The sequence below is a fragment of the Chlamydotis macqueenii genome, chromosome Z (genome assembly GCF_036417535.1).
Source record: "Chlamydotis macqueenii isolate bChlMac1 chromosome Z, bChlMac1.mat, whole genome shotgun sequence".
Lineage (NCBI taxonomy): Eukaryota > Metazoa > Chordata > Aves > Otidiformes > Otididae > Chlamydotis > Chlamydotis macqueenii.
The window spans coordinates 63,810,206-63,825,841 of record NC_141593.1 but is presented as its reverse complement, the minus strand read 5'-3'; the positions used below and the strand labels follow the sequence as shown (position 1 = coordinate 63,825,841).

General features: G+C 37.6%; 1 protein-coding gene across 3 annotated transcripts in view; it reads left to right on the top strand.

Annotated features, from left to right (window-relative positions):
- SRFBP1 (serum response factor binding protein 1) overlaps positions 1-15,636 on the top strand; it is an 81,002-nt gene that overhangs the window by 38,875 nt on the left and 26,491 nt on the right. For all 3 annotated transcript variants that reach the window (XM_086770865.1, XM_086770864.1, XM_086770866.1), the window contains one exon: positions 15,111-15,182. In XM_086770865.1, coding sequence (XP_086626991.1) covers positions 15,111-15,182 — 72 coding nt within the window. The remainder of the gene's footprint in view (positions 1-15,110; positions 15,183-15,636) is intronic.

The window sequence follows — 15,636 nt, the reverse complement described above, 5'->3', positions numbered from 1 at the left end:
CTGAACAGCCTTCTCTGTCTCGAGCTGCTTTGCGCAGGAGGTTACACTAGATCTAGAGGTCTCTTCCAGCCTACATAACATACAGTCTGTGTTTACACAGTCATAAGGAGGAGAGATTTTAAAGTTAGGAACAGTAAAACTGTAGATGTACAGTAAAATATTTTAGTTTTAGTTAAGAGTGAAACCTATGTCATTTAGTCAGTTGTTATTTTTCCTCTTTAAGAAGTAGCTTCGGGTATAAGTTAATAGCATTGCATGCCTGGGTTTTGATATAGCTAAGTAACTGTGCTATACTGGAGATTTACCTTCCAAAGAGTGTGTGGAAGAGCATCACAAGCAGTATTGAATATAGGCTGCTAGATCGAGTGCTTGAGAATATCCTGTGCGGAGTAGTACTGTACCTCTGCTTGTCTGGACAGTGGAATTTAGTACTGCTTTAATTGATAGATTTATGAATATTCTATTGTGTGCTAGTTTGTATCATTGACTGGTACTACTAGTAAATAGACCTGTTTCAGAGAAAATGTAAATAAGTGGCACTTAGTACATTTTCAAGAAAAAATGGCGAAGATATTTGTGTGATAATCAATGTCTCATGACTGGAGGTGGGGAAGAAAACATAATGTATTTCTGTATTTAATTGGCTGCAGCATAATGTTTTATGATCCTTTCCATCTGAATATTAAAACCTCTTGGGCATTGGATTAGAGAGGTCAAAAGGCTTTGCTGTAACTTCAAGGTCAGGGTTTGTATCTTTCACTTTCACACTATGCTGTCTCTCTCCAGCTGGTCTATCAGACTGTCATGACAGGCAGCTGGATGTGTTCACTGGTGCCTTTTACTTTTTTCTAATCATGAAGTCCCACAGAATTCCTCTTCTGTGATATCCTTGTAGGAGATAATTCCTTAGTAATACATGAGCATTTTGGTTCAGAAGTATTATGCTTTTTTATTGCTGAACAAATTCTTACTTGAAAAAAATTATTTTCTTCTGTTTCCAAAATTAAAGACTGTACACTGTTTTTGAAATAATCAGCAAAGACAATGTTACATTTCCAGAGAGAAGTAAGTGGGTCTCAACAAACATAAATTGTTCCTGGAGCAAATACTGGTGTTTGTGATTGCTTTCCAGTCGAAACAGTAAGAATGTTGCCTCCGAATGGACTTTACTTCACAGAAATTTCACTTACACCTGTCTTACCAATACGTACATGCGCTTATTCTTAAAAGCTAATGATGACAACTTTTTTTATCAAAACACCAATGTTTCGGTCTTCATAGCTGAAGTAAGAGTATACAGGAGAAGTGATAAGCTGAGTGAACGTCTGTTGGGATGCCTTTCTCCATGTTTATAAGATCTGAGGCTTGGCTCTTGATGGTCTTAATTAATAAGAATAAGGGAGGAACGTCTTGTCAGGAGATTACAGAGTCTCATGTAGTCAAAATATCTTCACTGGGCAAGCTTAATAATCTCAGCATAAGAAAACTGTAGATTGTGATACTTTTTTTTTCTAGATACCAGACATAGAAGAGTACTTAGAATTGTCAGGAAAACTGAGGAAAAAAATGGGAGGCAAATCTTGTACTTTACAATTTTAATCTGGAGTGAGAAGACAACTGACAGCCATTCCTACTGTTCTATTTCATTATTAGAACAGAAATAATGATTTATTTTTTTTTTTACACCAAATACTGCTTTGAATTGCATAAAAAAAGATGGGCTGCATTTCCTGAATATAAGTCAGTAAACATGTCACCAGCTTCATTTTCAAAACTTTATTGACGAGATACTTAAATAGAAGCAGTTATGATGTGCTTTTTTTTCTTATATATTAGATTCTTAGTTACAAAGTAAAAACAGATCACAAAGGCAGCTTTTTTTTTGGATTTGAGACAACTTCAGGAAAATATTAAAGCAGGTCCTAAGTAAAGGTTGTCAACTATCTTGAAAATATGGCTTGCAGATGAAGCTTTTTCCTTGAGTCTTGCATAAGAATTTTACTATCTTTTTTTTTTTTTGTAAGGATGTACAATAAGCTATTTTCACTTTTTAAAAAATATGGCTTGCAGATGAGACTTCATCTCCTTTCTGAATTCTGCATAAGCATTTTTATTGTTTATTTTAATAAAGAGGCAACCTTTGCAGTAGTACGAAAAACAAATTAATACAATCCATATGCCTTAATTTATTTGAAAATTGAGCAATGACAGCAAACCAAAACACTTATTGTTATTATTATTCAAAATAATGACAGAAGTGTCAGCATGTTTCTGTGCTCATTTTGAAAATATTTATGTATATTCCAAACAGATTTTTTGGTGGTGGTGTTGTTGATTTCTTTCATCATCCCAGCATGTATTATTTCACTTTAGTTCACCAACATGGGGCCTCTTTGTTAACCTTCTCCATAATTCATCTGAACCTGAGACAGAATATTTCTGTAAGCGCTGCATACCTTTTCTTGACATTTTCGTCATCCATTGCTGAGGTGTACTAATAGTTGCCAAATAAGATGGGCCTCGTGAGATCTCTGTGACAGTTCTAGTTAATTTCTTACTGTATACTAGCTGTTCTTTGTACTTAATTTATTCTGGAGAAGCAAAGAAGAGCATCTCCAGTAAATAGTGAGTCTGTTTAGTACAGTGGATCAATATTAAACTGTCTCAATATCCTTAATCAGCTGTTCTTTTGGGAATTCTTTCTTCTGAATAAGTGTCCCAACAGAAATTGGATCTTCTATTCTTCACAGCTATAAAAGAAATTATTCTTGAATAAGGTAGTAAAGGTTTTATTCCTTCTAATTGGAGGAGTTGAAGCGGGCAGAAAAAAAAAAGAGATTGGAGGCGTCCTGTAAATGTCTTTACAGTCACCTGGAAACTAATTAATTCAGAGTGGTAACTGCAGCTGCTGTGGCTCCTTATTCCAGTTGATGCTTTTGTGTGTAAAATCTTATTTCCCCCATGGTTGCCACCTGGTTACAAAAAAAAAATAAGCCTGTTCTGGAAATGTAATACTAATGTAAATATGACTTCAGTGCTGGACAGACTTATTGGCCCTTTTATTAAAGAATGGATTTAATGAACATATGGATGAATAGGATGAGGCAGAGTAATTGTACCTTTAGGAGAAGAAAGTCATGCCTTGCAAATCGGCAGGAGTTCTTTGAAGGAATAAATACATACAGTGGATGTTGCTGACTGTGTATTGTTTTAAATTTCCAAAAAGCCATGGTCCAGCTTTCATCAAAGCCTCTAGTAGGTTTTTCTTAACAAAAAAAAAAATAGCTGTTCAGGGATAGGAATTTTCTTCTTTTAATTGCAGAGTTAAAGATAGTAAGTAGAAGAGAGGAATAGATGGTTAGCTTTCGTAGTGTTGGAAAGCTAACTGTGGAGTTCTGTGGGGATCAGTGCTGGAAATGATTCAGAAAAAGAGAATGAATGACGGAGCTTGGTAATCCAAAATTTCAGGATTGTGAAGACACTAACACTAAGATATGCAGAGTAATGTTACAAACTGACTAACTAGGCAATAAAATAACTAAAGAAGTTCAATAGTGATAAATGCAAAGTATATGCATGTGGTGGTGGTGAGAGTTACACTTCCAGTGGTTCATTTTCACTTTATCGAAATTGTCCATTACCAGTGAGAAGTTGGATATTGGAGTTACCACAGATATCTGTGTGAAGATGCTATACTGCTATTTGGAGTCTTCAGATAGAAGACAGTCTGTTCCTATTTATATTGATTGTTTTACCATATTCTGCATAAGTCTTCTTAGTGTACTTAAGGGAAAAAAAAAAAAAACAAAACTAAAACTAGTGAAAGTGTAATGAAACATGCCAGGATGCTTAGAGATATGGCATGACATCCACAGAAGTCGTAACAGAACTGGGATAGAATTTCCCAGGATATAAGGTGAACTACTGATGTTGGAGGTTTACACAATTCACATATTTGTCCTGGATAGTTCTTTTGCACTTTGTATACCGATATTTTGTTCAGGAGCTTTTAGCAACTGATTTGGAAACCTGTAGGTACTTAAAAAAAAAATTGTGTATTTCATATTTTGTTGCCAGATCTCTTCTTTCCACCTGTACCCCTCACCTTGGGCAAATGAGATAGGTTTGTCTTGCGTAAGTTTCAAGATCTCTAGGAAAGAACAAAAAATAATTTATTTTCTTTCCTATGGCACCTTCAGGAAAGACTGGAAGAGGAGTGCTTTTCCTGGAGAAAGTGCGTACTGGGAAAGAGAATGGAAAAAAGAAACTGTTGCTTTCTCCATTGTGTCTAGTCTTTGAACTCTTTCGTGCCCTGCAAGCAACAAATTGACAGTATGTGTATGCCTCTGCATATTCAGTCTTCTAACTCTTTCTGCATCTCTCTAGGTTCTTCTGTCTTCTTTATTCATTTGTGTTTCCGTATCTATTTCAAACCAGAATCTAGCGAGTGAGGATTATTAGGTGGATTGCCAGCATTTGTCTGTCACTGTCTTCATTGGGAACGTTGTGAGAATATAGCAATTCCTATTCCTGGCTGCTTTGGTGGCAGTCTTGCTGGCTCAAGCTCCTGCTGGGAGAAAAGAAGCTAAACGAAGAAAAGAGACAGCTTTCTGCTAGTTGTGCATAGCGTCCCCTTCTGGCAGGTAATGCTGTTTTTCTTTAATTTTTACCAAAAAAAAGTTCATCTGGCAACCAGCGATACTGGCAACGGTTGTGAATACCAGGGATAGTAATTCAAAACCGAAGATAGTTCCAGCCAACACAGGACTGCTTGGAAATTTGTTAACCCTGAAATTGCATGAGATTATTATTTTAATATTAGAATACCAGTGTGGAACAAATTGCCAGTATAGAGTGAAATTGCAGATTGTACCAGTCCGAGTGAGAACTGACTTTTAGAACTAAAAGACGTTTGAAGAAAAAAAAAGAATACTCAAATAATCATAATTTTGGCATCATCATGCTTACTATAGTGAATAATCCAGTTAGCTTGTTTTTTTCTTTTTAGTAACTTTTCTTTTGAATGCTGGTAATTGTAGTTTACTTTCAGAGTACCTTCCACTTCTGAAATTGTCACAAGATTATAGACTTGCTAGCTTTTTTTGGTATCCTGTGGTAAAAAACAGTGATTGTTGCTCCCTGAATGTGGCTACTGAATCAGATGGGAACCTCCAAAATTAAACAATTCATTTGATCTAATTGACTAAGTAAAACGCCAAGTTCACAGTGTTCATCTCGGTAGACTGATGTAATTGCTGGCATTTGACTTGCATACCTCTTGAAATATTGAATTAGTTTATAAACGTGGCAGAAAAGAGCAGCCTATAGTTGCCAAATAAAGTTTGGGTACTTTACAACAGCTTAAACAAACTAGCCATGTTAATTCTTGTTTTAGGGAGTTGTTTTTTCATTTAATTTTGTTATTAAACTGCATGAATAAGTAGTCTTTGCCTCAGCTGCATGCTCTGCTTTTAAGAGAGCTTTTACAGCATAGCAGAATAAGGATATTTAGCTAGGAAGGGTAACTATTTGGACAAAACTATGTTTATAGGAATATTGTGTAGTTTTGTTTGATAAGTATTTTTGTAACTTTAGTTTTTCAGAGAACAATCAAAACCAGAAAACTGTAAAATTTTGTAGTGTGAAACTTAGTAGATTAAAAGTCACAGGTTGACATTGAATTTCACTTGGATCTAAACTGAGACAGCAATACTGTAGACATTTAGTAATGTTTAAGATTGGTGCCAGCAAAAACCTGACACCAGCATAGTTTACAAAAAGAACAATTGCTAGACAAGTTCCACTTGAAATATATTCTTGCATTCCCAATTATTAACTGTAATTTTGGAGTGCCTTTTTTTTTTTCTTTTAACAGGTTGGTAATAGTTAATTCCCATAAAAATCAAATGCCACATATTCATCTCAAGTGAGATGGTGGTACAGCTTTTGATTTTTTGGGAAGTTCTGTTCTGATAATTTCCTCTAGTGAGTTCTTTGGGTTTGTTATTTTAAAAGGAGAATTAAGTTTTACTATTTTTTCTTAATCTGTTGTGTAGTATCCTTGCCTAAGTTGTTGTTATTCCAATAAGGCTAAAAATTAATGTGGATTTTTTTTATTTTGAGAACTCATATATTAAAATAAAATGCAAGTTAAGCCAACATTCTATAAAGCTTTTGAAAATGTAAAGTAATCAATGAAACATGCAGAGTCATTAAAAGATACATGAGATTTTCTTTAGTGTATAGCTTAGGAAAATCAGCAATTGTAGAACCCTTTCTTTTTATGCTTTCCTTCCTCTTTGTAATACAGAATCTAGATATTTGATAAGTGAAAAATACTATAATTACTATGGGATATAATAATAATCTTAAACCCTAATGACACAGGAGAAAGTATTTGAATTATAATTCACTTAATTTGTCTGCAATTAGAGAGAAAATATATTCATTTCTACTGGATAAAACCTCTAGTTTCAGTATGTGATGATATAGAATCAAGTCATCCAGTCAGGTTGCCGGGAAAAGCTTTGTTGGCCAGACTGGTGGAACAAAAAAAGATCTATGGAATCTTTTTTTGTTGTGGTTTTGCTTTCCTGTAGTTGTCTGTTCTTTATGACACAGATATTTACAGTAAAACTTGACTTCTATGGAAAGCTAAATCTGTACACCTACGTACTTTGAACTTCTATCAGACTTACTACATTGACTATAAGCTAGCAAAACTTTATTCGAAGAAGGTGTCATTCCTGAAAATATTCAAACTTCTCAAATAATATTTATTCAAACAATATTAGTAAGTATTTCTAAGACTATTAGTATGAAAACAGTTTAATAGTGAGAAGTTCCCTCAACATGGAGAACATTGCTAACTGGAAAGACACCCCTACCCTCATTTTAATGTGACATGTCATTTTCATTAGTAATATGCAGATTTGTTTATATTAATTTTAAATGCAGTTATGCCTCAACACACAGTATTTACTTTGTCAGTGTATTTACATTGTACTGGATGAAAAGACTGGGGATCAATCTTCCTGAAGATATTCACACCACAGTGGTAATTTTTTGTCTCTTATGGTCTTTGTTAGCACGCAGTAGAGCACTGTGTATTTTTATAAGCTTTGCATGTTTGCACCACTTACACTTTGTGTCCATCTGTAATTTAAAAAGTGAGGATTTATGCCAGTGAGTCATGAAAGAAACCAAGACAATAGCTCCTAAATAGACTTCCTCACTTTGTCTGTCTGAAGGGTGCAGGCTGTGGCATAGATATACACAAACGTTGAAGATCCCGAGTGTCACCTTGCCAGGAAGAACGACAGGTCAGCCTGGGGATTCTGTAAACTGGGGGAGCTGAAGTGCTGAAGCATCCCAGCACATCCTCTGCCCTGAACCACAAGCATGAATCACCCAAGAACCCCAAGAAAGAATCTTCATTTCAGCTGCATGGGCCAGCGGGTGAGCTGACACTTCTGGGATTGGTGGCTGCAGGTTTTTTCCAAATGACTGTTGGAAAAAAAAAAAAAAAAGTCAGGAAAGCTCTTAGCATAGCGATAGCTGGTACTTACTTGTCTCATGATTTGAGAAGTTGTATACCTTCTTAATTTTCTGGGTATCAATCAAATTTACACCTGTGACAGAGATGGCCCTAACAGCAGCATCCTAAACTCTTTGTGAATCAATCTACCTCTAATCAGACTGTTATCAGCTCTCACTGGATTCTCACCTGTGTGTTGAAAAACTCAGTCCTCCTCAGCAGTAATTTGAAACTCTTGGTAACTGTGCCATAGTACTTTCACATCCATGGATGTGAAGCATTATGTAAAGTGTCTGTTTGTGGTAAGCTGCAACAGGAGGCAATGGAAGGTCTTTTTAAATTGAAATACACATTTTGGTGATTATCCAACCTATTTCTTAGCACCAAGAAGAGTACACGGTACGATTGCATCATTTGGACATTCTCATGTTGTCGTTCAGTCAGAGGAGATAAATGGGTTTTCAGGATTACTTATCATAGTCAACAAATCAGGAAATTATTAAAATAAAAGTCTGAGTCTTTAGGTGTCAAAAGCTTTACTGCAGAAGGTGCAGTCACAAACGACTAGCATATAGAATGTTGTGTGTCCACCTAGCACCACATTACAGTTAGGGAAATTTGAGACAAATCAGTAGACCTCTTTGGAAGGTTTTTGTTTAATTTAAAGGTGACGGATAAAGACAAGAGTGACCTGGATTGCCTGGATTCCATAGAGGAAAAAAGTAAAGCCAAGTGGAAGATTAAATTTCCAGGAGTAAGGAAGGCTACAGGCTCTTTGTCTAGAATGAAAGTTCTCTTCTGTACGGTATTACCAAGACAGATACTACATCCCATTTTATTCCTGTTTTAGAAATTGTAGTTAAAAAATGAGAGCAAATGCAGAAAAGACTTACAGAGGTTATGTATGAACAGATTTTCTTCTGTGGTAGATAAGTTCAGGACATTTAATTACTCAAAAGGGGGCTTGAAAGGTGACTTGGTAAATACTGGCAGGAAGGCAGCCAGCTACTTAAAAGTAGACTAACTAATTAGACTACTTCCACTCTGAATGACTAAAATACTGAACTTCTGCAGGTTTCGGGGAACAAATTGGTTATCACAGGAAGCCATGCAGTTATTAAATTATAGGGAATAAAAAGCTGAATATCTGTTCTGAAATGAGGCTTGGGGTTTTTTCCTGTCCCTTTTTCCTCACTAAGGAGCCTAGAAAAATTACAGGAAACAGCAAAATGAGACCTAATGCTGTGGAAAAATATAAGGAACTTTGTGAGGAAGTAGACTCAAACACTGTTCAAGGGTAAAAATTATGATAATGTTTTAAAAGATGCAAGTGCAGTAATAGGTAACAAACTATAGCTGAGATTTCACCAGAAATATTTGAATTTTGGTATGGGTGTTCTATTATCTATTTGTATATACCCTGATTCTGTTACTTATTTTTCATAGAAATTCCTCCATTTTAAGACAAAAATCATCTTAAGAAGATGGTGTATATATGGAGATAAGAAAAGGTTTAACACTTTTACAGCTAAGAAAATATGAAAAAATAATGAGGAAAATGAATTAATTGTCTGGCAAAGATAAAAGGAAAATACTAGTCAAAACAAAATTGAAATAGGGTAGTTTTTAAGTGTGAGGACTCCTGAATTGCTTCCACAGGCTACTGCTGGCAAACTTTTTTTTTCCTGAGTCATCTAAAACTGCCTTAGACAGCGTAGCAGGGAATACATTTTATGTGAATAATCATGCGTTTCTGAGATGTGTTGAAGCCTCATCTGACAGGGTTTTTTTTGTGTCTTTCCTATCTTCCAAAGACTATTCAATAAATTGTATTTCCGTGCCTGTTAAGTTAGAAACTGTATTTTCCTCGGTATTGTTTGGATGAAGTGTTGTCTGAGCAACCACAATCAAGGCTGGCGTGAAATCTCATTTTCAGATGCCATTTATGCTTGACATACTTCTGTTTAATATAGCCTTACCTTTCTGTGTGAGACAGTTATGGTTTATTTAAGTAAGTTCATAATTTAAAAAACAGAGAAATGAAACTTTGCTGTTTGAAATTTTTTTAAGTAGTGGAGTGGGCTCTCTGCCTCTGGTACCGGGACTCGCTTCAGCAGAGCTGCGTGGCTGCACAGCAGCTACCGCCGCTGCACACTGCCGTATCCCTTCCTGCGCCCCAGCACTCCCTTTTCCTAGCCAAGGCCGGTCTTTGCCCACCCATAGTTACTTTTTCCCCAAATTCGGTATTTCAATGCCACTTTGTAGGCAGTCTTGGCTTTGTGCTATTACCATACAGTCAGTACCATCAGCCTTGCAACGTCCCCCCCCCACCCCCAAAGCTGCCCTGTACTCCTCTTCACCTTTCCATGGAGCTTGTCTGTTTTTCACTTAACTCTCCCTTAATGATCTGTAAAATCCAGCCACTCTGTCAGCTTCTCGCATTATCTGTCACATCCAGCAGTTTTCTTATGTCATGTCCAGTAGTTTTTCACATCCTGTTTATTCAGCGTAATCTCAGGCCAGGGCCTGTTCATCTGCCTGTAGCCATGACAAGGTCCAACTGGCTGACAGGTCGGTTTGCCTGACGTCCCCCCGCCACAGCGCAGAGCAGCTGCTTGAGCAGCGAACGCCTGAAGGAACTTCAATCCCCACACTGTGAAAATTGTTGGAAAATTGTGCAAATCTCAGCTCTGAGAGTAAGGATGATCCTGCTGCTGCCACTCTGTCACCTTCGTCTTGTCCTTCCAGTCTCATCTTGGTTGCTCCTGTGGCAGTTGTTGGCTTAGCTCAGGCAGCGGGACAAAGAGAGCTTCACCGTAGTGCTTTGTGTCATGTACATCAGCCTGCAGAGAGTCTTCCTTGCTCAAGTCCCTGTCTCTTGAAGGGTTTCATGAAAGGAGTTGAGATAGGGTTGCAGTCTGTAATTAAAAAAAAACCTATGTGTTCCCCTTGTTGCTTACTACCCATTATACATCAGTGTGCCAGCATTTGCCAGCTAGGGCATGGATGCCATCAGTGCTGGCAGCATATATGAAGGTTAGTAGCTCTTGTTGTAGTTGTAGTCTCTTTCCCAGAAGAGAAAATGTGGTCAGCATGCAGGGAAGAAGGGTCTGTTGTTCCTAGCAGTTGTTTTTCATCATCCCTCAAGAGGCAGTCAGTATTTCAACACCTTATTTTTAAGGTTTTTTTTTTGTAGGTAGTTGGAGGTTGTTTACAATGTTAGAAATAATTTTCAAGGAGGGAAGGGGAGTGTGTGTGTTGGTTGGTAAGGGGGCTTTGTCTGTATTTATGTAGTCTGGGATTGTTGTAGACCAGATACTTCATAAAGTAGCATACTTAACTGGTTCCCTCCTAACTTTTGTGTTCCATCTTCACTTGGAATATAACACCTCATTAGTCTTGGAAACTTATGTTATGATACCAAGTATTATTATGTTTTCAGAAAGCAGCTGTAATCTGAGAGGGCATATGGAAGGTGGTGAAGAGCATTCTTCATTATGAGCCTCCAGTTGTGGGCCTTTTCAGTACTAAGGGGATAATAAGTGAAGGGGGAAGGAGTGAACAAAACCAGAGAGGAAGAGAGCTGGTGGGCAGAGATAACAGAGACAGTGACCAAGACAAAATGTCTCCAATCGCTAAGTAACAGGCCATTGAGAAACTACTGGTACTGCTTTGGGGAAGGCCAGCCTGGACTTTGTAACTGATAGAAGAGCAGAAAAGAAAAACATGAGAATTTGGGGATATGGGGGAACCTGTGGACTATGTGAAACTTACTAAAAAATGTTTAAGGGGCTTAGGTGGGAGGTGGTATTGGAGAGGCCAGTCCCAACCAGTGCCAGTCAGTACACATACCTGGTCAAGCCCTGTGTCTGATCACCACAGTCTGTCATCCTTTTATAAATCTTTTCTTAACTCTCCATGTAAAGGAGATGCCAGCTGCTGGAAGAACAGACATGAGTGGATATGGGGCAGCAACTGGAGTCAGACCAAGGGTGTAGGTGCCCTCAGCCTGTGTTGTGTCAGCAGCAGGGGCACATGATGGTCTAAGCTCCAGCTGCAGGGACAGGAGCAGCACATGTCCCAACTGGGCGGACAAGAACAGCATGTGTCCTGGGTGCAGCTACAGGTGAGACAGGTGAGTGAAGCAAGTGAGGCTCTCAGCACAGCATTTGGACTGGGACCACAGGTCGCAGCCTGTGTGCCTGGTGCCTGCTGCTGACGGGGGTGAGTAAAGTGTCTGTATTTTCACAATACCTGGTGGTGTGACACCATGTGTATGTCTCTTTGGCGTGTGTAATTCACTGGCAAACTTCAAGTTGGACTAGCAGTGACTGGGAGGCACTGCATCTGGGCAGCAATATTAGGTGGTTAGAGGGCCTGTGCTGATGCTCTGGAGGGACCTGTGAGCCTGGGGTACCTATAAGACAGGGGTACCTGTCAGACAAGACTGTGAGTGCATGCATCTGCCTGCTAGTAACTTACTGCCAGCCCGCAACTAGGAGCGCTGTGAGATGGATAAAAGGGCTCTGAACCCAGGTAGAGGGGTATTAGGTGGACAGAGGGATATGCTGTTCTCATGTTTCAGGGATCCACAAATCTGCATGTGCTCATGAATGTAGAGGGGGTAGAAGAGGGTATACTCTCAGTAGTGAGCTTCAGTCCTGACCAGATGAAAAGGAGGAAGAAGTCTTGCCTGTCTGTACCTAAGTTTGTGAGTCCTGGGAGTGTTACATGTGGGTGCTGCCAAAGGCAGTGCTTTGTCTGTGGCAGCTAGCTGGTTGAACTTGCCAATGAGAAAGCAACTGCCACATCTATGGACCTGGAGTGGACACCTCCAGATCTCTGGATGCACCAGGATGCGCTCCAGCAGCAGAGCAGGAGGAATCCCTGGGCTGGTCCCAGAGATGCTGGAGGCGGCAGTGATTTATAACATCCCTTAACATAATTGGTGAAAGAAGACTTCATAATAGATGTTCAATACAACGGTTCTCTTTGTGAGTCAGGAGTTCTTGAGCTACGTGCATCTCAAAGTTGAAAAAGCTGTGCTGCAAAAAATATCACTCTATCCTTTTTCTATTTTCCTGTCTACTGCTGACTATTAATAGACACAGAAGAAAGGCCTATTTGTTCCAATAACTTGACTTACGTGGCTGCTTTCACAAAACCAAGGTGCTGCTGAAGACTCTTTAAGTCAAAAATGCTTGTTTTGCCTTAAATATAAGAGAAGTGAAGGAGATGCTTTATAAATTTGGGGTTTTAAGACTTAACAGGAGGTTCTTTGCCTCACTTTGTATACTAAGCATTCCAGTGAAGCTCCATTCATGACTTCACATTCCAGACTGTAATTCTTTCTCCTTTATTATGCCTGATTCTACATTGTTAAGGGAATTCTGCAATATTGTCATATAAAAATTAAACCTTTGACATTCTAGTGTAGGGTTTGCTGAAGTTTATATACCTCTCCTCTAAACAATGTTGCTGTGTTTAAATCCTAAAGAGACAGGAAATAGGCAGTTTTATTTGGGATGGAGATCATACAAATTTATCTTTTTTTTTTTTTTTTAAATAAAGCAACAAATTGATTTAATTAATAGTATTGGGTTCCAGAGCTTCACTTACAGCCTCCAACCAACTATGTGACAGTAAGCGTGTCACTTAACCACCGTGTCCTACTTTCACCATCTGTGAAATGCTTTGGAAACTTATGGAAAACTGAATCATAGATCTTTTCCATCTCTAGATTTTATTAGGTCATCCAGTTGTCCATCTGCCAGTAGAAGATTATTTCCTACATCCACCAGTGTTTTTCCAGTCTGGATTCTGTCCTTCAAGTGATGGGGCTTCCACTGGTACCTTTGGGAGATGATTTTGCAGACTTCTAGATCTAATTGTGAGGAAGCTCTTTTGACATTCACACAACGATTTTTTTTTTGTTGCTATTTTAATTTCAGTCTGTTACTTTATTGACATTATTTTGTGCTTGCTTATAGTTTTAAGACATATGCAATTTACACAACACCTTAAAGATCTAGGTAGGATGCAAACTCTCCATAAGGTATCTAATATACAGAAGGAAGTATGACATAAGATTTTGAAATGCAAGGTATGACCCTCTGTAAGAAAGTAAGCTACTTGGTTCTTCCTGAAATTACATCTAAGTAAGTGCACAGACTCCTCCAAATTGAGGACAGAAGCAGGATAGAATATAAAAACTTAACAGTGGAGCAGGATGTTAAATGACAGTGTTGGAATGCTTATCAAGGATGATTAAGTGAAAAAGAGACAAAGGAACAAGTATAATTTAGTTGTTTGAACCTGAAAGTCTCTTTCCCTATTATATAGTATGTCTTTTTTCTAGACACTTGTGAATTATCGTGTGTCTCATAATTTGATTTACATTTGAATCTTTTGGTAATATGTTAATTATTCTGAGCCAATAGTTACACGGGTTACTTTTAAGAGTTTTCAATTTCTTGTCCACACCTGAGCACAATATTAACTGCAGGCACAGCCCAAGCACCTGAACATGTCTAATTTTCTCAAACTGTAATACTTTGCATCGGCACTTCCAGTTTAGGTTCTCTTCTTCTTTATTGACCTCAAGTGTTGCAGAATTACTGTATTTTATATTTACCTACTTTCCTGGAGTTTTAAAAATTTAGCAAACAATTTTCTTCAAGTGTTGAAGCCACTAGCATTGTGATACAGACTAGATCTAGATGAAAGCGATCTGAATAACTAGGTTTGTCTGTACAAAACTTTCATTTTTTAGAACTATGAATGTGTGGAATTATTTGAGTTTTGCATAACAGTAGTTAAACTACTTTTAAAATGGCTGTCTGGCAAACAACTGGTATGTAACATGATTTCTTTGATGCAGTGCTTTAGGAGGAAAAAGCCAATATTCAGTGCATTCAATTGATAAGGTTAATAGGACGTTTTGTAGTAAAATATATATAAAGTATGTATTTTAAAGTAAAGATAAATCTGTCACGGAGGCCTGTTTCATAAAATATTCAACTTTTAATCAACTTTTAATCTACTTGTCCAGGATTTTCATTCCTCTATTTCAGCTGCCAGTGGAAATGCTGAAGTCCAGGAATGAAAACTGCATGTGTAGTCAGTCTCTTCAGAAAAGAGAATTTTTTTTCTTCTCAATTTCATTTTCATTGTCTTAAACTTGTATGTTCATATATATTAGTAAGTTCTGATGTAACTTCAGAGTCTAAGGTAACTGGGGCATTTCAAACCTTCTGAAGTTTATTTGTAGCACAACAAGACAAGCAATTTAAACATTTCTGTAAATAAAATCACCCTTTGCTCTTGAAAATCTCTTTTGCCCTCAGTAATAGTAGATACAGTCAGATTAGTGTAAGTAGTGTTTGGAAATGAGTAAATGTAATATATTCATAAACACACACAAAAAAAAATCACTATGTAACAAACTGATTTTCTTCCTTTAAGACATCAGGGGGAGATGCCATGAAGTTAGAAGGTTTATGAGGAAGGTGAACCTTAGAAAGATTTCGTAAAGTCTGATCATAAGAAGAGTAAATATATCTTTCATCCACAGGAAATAAAGCCAGATGAAGTTACCAGACTTGCTCTGAGGACAGAAGTTAATTTTGAAAGTGTCTGCAGAAAGGTAAGGCTTATTGGTTTTTGTTTTCTTTGCCCTGCTTCTGTGAGTGCTCCTTAGGAAAAGGTGCATATGTGGGTGGGAGTACATGCATTTGTACAGTGGGTTCTGTATGTTATATTGTGTCTTCGTTGTAGACCTTACTTCCTTTTCTAAGGAAATTTATACACTGGGACGTATCTACAGAAAGTTGTATAGCTGTTCAGTATAAGTGGCTTGTCATCTAGGTTGGTGGGCTAATTCCTAGTAACTGGAATAGAATGCCAGGAAGCATAGTGGTGTTTTTTGAGTCTTTCTAAATAGATTTGTTTTGTTTATATAGTACATATACACGGTTCAGTTACTGTAAATAATCTAAGCTTTCAACAACAGTTGGAAAAAGGCTCTAAATACTTTTAGAGGCAGAGAGAAGTTTCCATATATCAACAAAATGTGATGAGCATTATCCTGAAATAAAAGC